This window comes from Mustela nigripes, chromosome 3 (assembly GCF_022355385.1).
Source record: "Mustela nigripes isolate SB6536 chromosome 3, MUSNIG.SB6536, whole genome shotgun sequence".
Taxonomy (NCBI): domain Eukaryota; kingdom Metazoa; phylum Chordata; class Mammalia; order Carnivora; family Mustelidae; genus Mustela; species Mustela nigripes.
Window position 1 is genome coordinate 100,955,771 of NC_081559.1, and position 7,340 is coordinate 100,963,110.

Below are 7,340 nucleotides of genomic sequence, written 5' to 3' on the forward strand. Positions count from 1 at the left end.
ACAAGAAAAAACATTTATAGCTATACGAAGTGATGGATGTTAACTGAACTTACTGTGGTGATCATTTTGCAATACATATACCAAATCATTGTGTTGTACATCTTAAATCAATACAATGTTATGTGACGATAATCTCTCAATGAAACTAGAAAAAGAGAGTGAGAAAAAGAATAGTCTGAGCATGAAATGATGTATAGGCTAGCTTTGTGACTGTGGCTTCTATCAAACTCCGTTTCATAATCTATAAAACTGTGATAATACATACTTGTTGCAATGAAAATCAAAACAAAATATGTAAGGCATCTAGCACAATTTTTGGCACATAGAGAATACTCAAAAGCTCGTTCCTTTCTCTCCCTTTAGGCTCATCTGTGGCAAACCCTAATAACTTACATTTTTTGTCCTATTGTAGAGTTTTCCTGAAAGAGCAAATCAACGTCTATGTCAAAGCTGCAAGTGGTAATGCACCAAGTCATCCCTCCTACTACCTGCAAGACACAAAGAAAATACCTGTTTTCTCCTTCTAGTCTGGGGAGAGGGGAGGAAATGGAAGGGAGAAAAATACGTCGTTTTTTATAGAATCAATGATCATACAAAAGTGTATCTCGTTAGAGAGAGAGCACATGTCCTTCTGACTCCATCAACTACAACTCATCTAAAACAGTACCGCCGAATAAAACTTCCTGCAGTGATGGAAATGTCCTGTGTGCATACTGTCCAGTACGCACATGGCACACATGGGGCTAGTGTGACCAAGAAGCTGACTTATACTATGAAACAAACATATCATTCACAGATCCTCCTTATATTGAGACATTAACTCTTAGCCAGGAGAAGGCTTAATCCAGTTTTAGGTAAGTGCCAGATTCCAGAGGAATTACGTGTTTTGAAGATCAGACAGGTTAGTAGCAAGGCTGACATTCGTGGCTCATTACTGAATTTCCGTACATCTTGCTTTTTTCATGTGTCTAAAGGAGAGAAGAATCCCTGTTCTACTTTTCGCAGGGGACCTTTCAGAGGTGCAAATGACCTCTGAGATTAAAAACAAAACAAAACAAAACAAAAACAAACAAACAAAAAACTCCAGCTAAATACTTTTTAGATATAGCTCGATGGGGACTCTGATCTCTGGCTGTGTTTAAACACAGTGAGATGCCTATAAATACAGATTCCGGGCCCCAGCCCAGATCTAACCAAATATCAAAGGGTGAGGCCGCAACATCTGTATTATAAAACAGTCCACAGCGATTGTTATGCCAAGCCAGGCCGTGGTCCACTGGGGCACTCAACACTTTCTTCCACCAGGAAGCTTTCCTGGCCTGCTCTGTCTGATCTGGAAGCTTCATTTCTGCTGCACTTACTACATCATGACACTGAGTATGCTGCTTTACTTGTCTCCCTTCCCTATTCTATAGAAGCTGGCCTCCTTGAGTACAGGGCCTTGGTCTGGTCTTTGTGCCCTCAATATTTATTACTATGACTTGTACAGGATTCTTGAAGGTTCTGCTGAATTAACAGACTTCAACCCATAGTGACTTTTCTCCCCCCATAGTGACACTCACTACCGCCAAATTCAGAACTAACCATCATTAGAATATGTGGCAATTGTGTGCACAATGACTTGGGACAGCTCCTTATTAATTCAGATTTTATCTCACATAACCTTTCTCTCTCCACCCAAACTGTAAGTTCCTTAAAAGGAAGAACTAGTTCTAATGTTTTTTGCACTTCCCAAAGCTCTGTATACAGAAAAGGAATTCAAGGCATATCTACTGACACATTTTTATTTTCTTGTAATAGGAAATTGGAACACTTTTAATAACGAACCTGAATCCAAGAGAAACATGGACATTAGAGAAAGTAAAAACACAACCTCTTCCTCTTTTCTCAGCCCTGGTAAACCACTCCGTCCCAACAAAACACAGCCTAATGGTTAGAAAGGTTTCCTCTTACCTTGTCAAAAGGTGACAAACCTTTAATTCGTGCCCTGAAATATCCAGCTGCAACCAAAAGCTCCAGAATTTCAGTCAGCTTAACGTTTTGTTCTTCATCTTCTCTTGTTTCAACCTAGAAGAAGAGCCAAAAGTTAAGCTGCTAAAATCCACCTTGAATAAAGGAACACTGGGTGTATTTCTGACGCCACAATTTAATAGCTGAGGAGCTGGTGACATTGGCTTTCTTGCTGTGTTCATGCTGGAGCATGGGGACACAGTGCCACCAGAGTCACAAAGAACAGCATCCTCAGGCCTCCATAAGCTGTGTTTACTGTCACAGATGGCAAGAAATGACACACAGGCGATAAAGATTACCCCTCTGGTGCTGAAGAAAACCAGGGACAGGCAGATTACAGCATATTACCTCCCTGTTCTCTAACGCATAGCTTACTTGACAGATTCCGACTAAATAATAAACTTCTAACAGACAAAAACAAGGTTTTTTTTTTTTTAAACTTTATGCACATCTTGGTCCCAAAAGCTACTGACAAACAGAGCAAGAACAAAGAAGGGAGTTCAAATATGTGTCTTTCTCTGCACTTCTCTTTAGATCTCTAAAGCAAATACAAGGCGGGCTTTCAACCCAGATCCACTGAAGGATGATTACTGCCACAAAATGGGATTGCCTTAAAAATAATAAATTCAGGGGCACCTGGGTGGCTCAGTGGGTTAAAGCCTCTGCCTTCGGCTCAGGTCATGATCCCAGAGTCCTGGGATCGAGCCCCGCTTTGGGCTCCCTGCTCGGCGGAGAGCCTGCTTCCCTCTCACTCTCTGCCTCTCTGCCCACGTGTGATCTCTGTCAAATAAATAAATAAATAAATAAATAAAATCTTTAAAAAAATAATAAATTCATCTAATATATTTGAATAGGGACCTGATTTTAAAATTTTAAGTTGTATCTTACCTTTGCTCCCAGGTGTTGACAACTTAAAACTACTGACGTATTTTAGTGCTTTTGCCTCCATCTGCTTTCACCTCATTTGCTTTATTATACATGTCACATTGACCTCCTCCCTTTCATTTACACTTCCTGCCAGGACTACTGCAACTGCCTCTCAATCTTCTTTTTGTTAATCTGTTTTCCTCCCTCCCTCCTAAATCACAACTTTCAGATCTTTCCTCTTTAGCTCATCCCCCAGACCTTATCATTAACACATCATACACTGTCTGTAAGATAAACTCCAACATTCTTAGTCTGGCATTTGGATCTTTGGCTGCAACCTATCAGCTCCAGCCTTCACCTCCCTCCGGAACAATCCAGTCGTGGTATGGACAACCTCAAGCATGGCTCATTCCCCTTTCTTCACTATTCATACCCCTTCTCTTCTCCTGATACTCCCTAACCACCCAGAAACCAGTTTCAAATTCTAGCTCCTATTTGATGCCAACCCTGACAAATGCAGCCAGAAATGGTCACTCCTCTGTATTTCTCTTTTATTTATAGTTCTAGCCATTCATACAATTAAGTATCAACCTCTTCTGAGTGAAATGTCTGGTGTTAATATATATGCCTGTCTTTTGAAATGGCCTATTAGCTGGATCAGGAGAGGACAATATTTTATTCAGTCATGTTTACAACTCTTCTGAAGCAGCACTAGACTCAAAGGGCAATTAAATACGGAATGACATGTTCAATCATCACACAAAGTGCATGACCTATGCCAGTCATAGATTAACAAAATGTTTTCGTAGTCATGACACTGATAATGGAAATTCAAGTTTATTTTGAAGTACAAATTGCCAGGAGAGGGAGCTTACATATTAACAAATAGTTGAACAAAGAATTATTAAAATGACTGACAATCTCTTGCAGTAGGAGGTGGTAAAGGCGACACCTTGTTTCCCTCCTCAAATCACCTTGGTCCAAGCTATCAAAGCATTTCCTGGTTCTTAGGGGACATGCAAAAATAAAGTAATATTAATTATGCACACCTTCTCTTCCTTTGCAAAAGATCTGGGATAGTTAAGCAACATCTCTAAGTGGGGAGACTCAAAGAAGAGAGAAGGTAAAGAGTGATATGGTTCACAAAGAAGAAGGAGAAGAGAAAAATGGGATGATATAAGCATTTTCTTCAAACTCCTAGGATGTAAAACATGAACCTTTCATTTGTTCAGTCATCACTAATCATGAAAACACTTCCAAGAAGAGGACATTTCATCCCAGGAGGATTATTCCTGGTTTGCCTGGACCTAATGAACACCCACTGCCAACCCCAAGGCAGATGCATGGCCCGTGGTTTTTATCCACTCATCCCCAGAAAGGAGAAGTATGTATAGTTTTGCAATATAATCTGTGAAATAACTTCTGGTGCAAGACACTGAATGGAGACTGTTAGTTAAGACTCCACATTCACTTCACAGATTAATACTGAAACAAAATGAGAAAGAGCCACAGGTTAACACACAGTGACTGAACGAATGCCCTCTCTTGACGGTATCAAAAGCCATCAGATTGGCTAATACACCCATTGTTAAAAAAACTAAAATTCTGATAAAGATGAATGACTGTGAGGCTCTTAAACCAGGCACTCTAAATTTTCATTGCTCTGTACTATAGTTCATGGAAGCTGGAAGGTAGTGCCAAGTCTAGCTATCTTCTCTATCCTTCACATAGAGTAAAGGGTTTAAAAAATTCAATTTAAAGAATTAACTGGATTAGTGACAGCTTAATGACACAGACTATCCATATTCATAGGTACTAGTCTTTGAACTGAATGATACTTATTTAACTCTATCTACCCTCTATGCCTCCTAATTGCCAAGAACTGTCTTAGGTCCCCTAGAAAAGTGACAAATCAGACCCAGCCTCCCGGCAGTCAGAGACGGGTTACACAAAGGACTCAGAGGACCATGTTGCTTTTTATTTTAGAAAGATCCCCATTTATAGTACTGTAGGATAATGAATTAAAGGAATTTAAGGTGGAACTTGAGAGGCCAGACAGGAGTCTATAGCAAAAGGTCAGGCAAAAACTCAATAAGAGCCTAAAACAAACAAGTGACAAACAAGAAATATCAAACAGCAGGATACAGCTCTGAGTCTTCACAATCCCCCATTCCATCGATGTAATTTGCATGTAAGGTTTTACCTAATAGAAGGGTTCTGACAACAGGACATTTCTTAGGTTTTCCTAAGATTACAACAAAATGGACTTACATTCTGTGCACACACACTCACAGATAAATCTGTCCTTCCATCACTATATCCCCAGCTTTTATGCACAGAACAGCGATCCCTCAATTAGTGGGTACTTGTGGGATGAAGAACTGAGGAGATGAAGAACTGAGGATTAGGAGCGGGTCGGGTGGGTGGGATGACAGGCGATTGAAAGGGAGGGAACCACTCACCATGTCAAGGCATCAGTCCTCCTGCCAAATGCCTGCTTCAAAACCTTAGGAGGGGGACAGAGGTGCAGTGTGGGTTCCATTTCTTTCCAGAATCTAGTAAACTAAACTAGACTTAGCTTTGGAGTAAAGCGACTGGAAGAGAGACACTTGCAAACCACCTAGCTCTAGGAATGACACTTGCAGTCAGAAGGAAATGCACGTTCCTCCCTTATGCCTAGCCAGTGTGGAAATCCAGAAACCACTGATTATCCTATCCCTTAGGACCGAGTGAGTATTCAATGACACCGCTGTAAGGAAAGGCACCCGCTACGCTCTGGAGAAGCAGCCACGCTTCCGCCAGGCGCACTGCCGGGCCACACAACCCCACCGGACAGCGCGTCGCCTCCCGCAGACAACCCAGTGCGCGCACGGTTCCCAAACTTCCAGCTGCTACAGGGTCTGGTGTGCATTCCCTGCACACACCGAGGCGAGTTGGGGGGGGGGGCTCGGGACCCCGCGGGCCCCTCGGGGCGGCGACAGGCGCCACAAGGTCACCGCCCTTGGCACAACCCGAGCCCGGACCGTCCCAGCACGCGTCTCGTGACTCCCAGGGCGCTGCAGCCCCGGGTTTCGGGGCGAGCCCTGCGGCGCCAGGGGTGGGGGACACTGCCCGGGAGAAGTAGGACCTCCGGCCCCGCGGCGCCTGGGGCTGCGTGGGGCTAGGTATGGGGCTGGGAAGACCACCTCCCTCCCCGGGGACCCGAGAGCGGCTGAAGTTTGTCCCCGCCCCCGCCCAGGCAGGGGGACCTCCCGGTCCCCAGCGCATAGGGCCAGCTCTTCCCGCCTGGGACACACCTGAGAAGGGGGCGGGGCGCTCCAAACGCTTCCCGGGCGCCGCTCTGCCCGCCACCCCGCGGGCTCGGCCCTCTCCCAGAAACCCGGACGTGTCTGGGAAAGGGAGGTCCTTACCTCCGGGAGACCCTGGCCCTCCGGGCCCTTGGGCAACCCCATGGTCCTGTAACAGCCGTGCGGCGGCAGCAAAGCTCGCGGAGCGCCCGGAGGAAGCTGTCCCCGGCCGCGGAGCTGCTACCGGGGTGGAGGCAAAGCGGTAACTTCCTCCGCCGTCGCTGCAGCCGCCGCCGGCCGGGAGCTCTGCGGTCCGGCGGAGCATGCGCGTTAGGACGGGAGCGCGGCGCGACTGCGCCTGCGTGAGAGCCGCCCCGGGGCAAGGCCGGACGGCGGGGGAAGCTGGAACTACGGTCCCGGCTGGGCTCCGTGGCCGATGTTTTCCGCGGGAGCCGCGCTCCAGAGCTCCGCACTTTTCTCCGAGTCCTTCACAAAAGGGGCGATTCCCTCACCTCGGGGAAATTTTGCATTTTGGCTCCCTCTCTGCGTTTCACAGGCATCGGATGCCCCCAGTGGGGTTGCTGTCCACTCCGCGAGCCGGACTTTGGAAGCTCCCTCAGTCTGGTGTTGAAATTCCAGCATGAAATGCGTTTGGGAATTCCAGACCTCGGCCCGGTTCTAGCTGAATCGGGCTGTCCCCCTGCTTCACGCGCACTTGCGCTAACTTCTCGATATGTATAAGGACCAAGGAACAGAGCCCCCAAGAAAGGTTGCTGCACGCCCGCTGCTTCTTCAGTGTTCCGGGCAGTGCGTCTTCTCAGGATACCTGGTTTGGGGTAATGTCCCCCTACCTCCAACACCCCTAACTCTGGGTCTTCCTTAGGAAAAGGTCGCCTCTGCGAGTGCATCTCTGTTTTGTCGTCATTTTAGCCTCCACATCGCTTCCATGCTGCACCCCCTGTCTGTCCCAGAAAATGGATGGCAGTTACGTAAAAGGGTTCTCTCCCGGGCCACAAGACCCCCTCCAAACCCGAACTTGTTTCATAGTGGCTTCTCTAGCTTTTACAGTTTTATTTATTTATTTAGTTTTAAGCGATGAAGAAAGAGGTGACTTGAAAATTTGCTGTAGAAAAGATCTTTCCCGAGGGACGGGGCGGGGGAAGGGATGGGGAGAGT

General features: G+C 46.1%; 1 protein-coding gene across 4 annotated transcripts in view; it reads right to left on the reverse strand.

Annotated features, from left to right (window-relative positions):
• Positions 1–6,735, reverse strand: part of CCDC93 (coiled-coil domain containing 93) — an 87,286-nt gene extending 80,551 nt beyond the window's left edge. Inside the window, exons 1-3 of one of the 4 annotated variants that reach the window (XM_059394423.1) lie at positions 6,288–6,735; positions 1,954–2,067; positions 394–488 (exon numbers count right to left, since the gene is read on the reverse strand). In XM_059394423.1, the coding sequence (XP_059250406.1) occupies positions 394–488; positions 1,954–2,067; positions 6,288–6,329 (251 nt within the window). In that variant the 5' untranslated portion in view covers positions 6,330–6,735. The remainder of the gene's footprint in view (positions 1–393; positions 489–1,953; positions 2,068–6,287) is intronic. The other 3 variants (XM_059394424.1, XM_059394425.1, XM_059394422.1) reach the window with 3 other exon arrangements.
• Between the last annotated feature and the right edge of the window lie 605 nt (positions 6,736–7,340).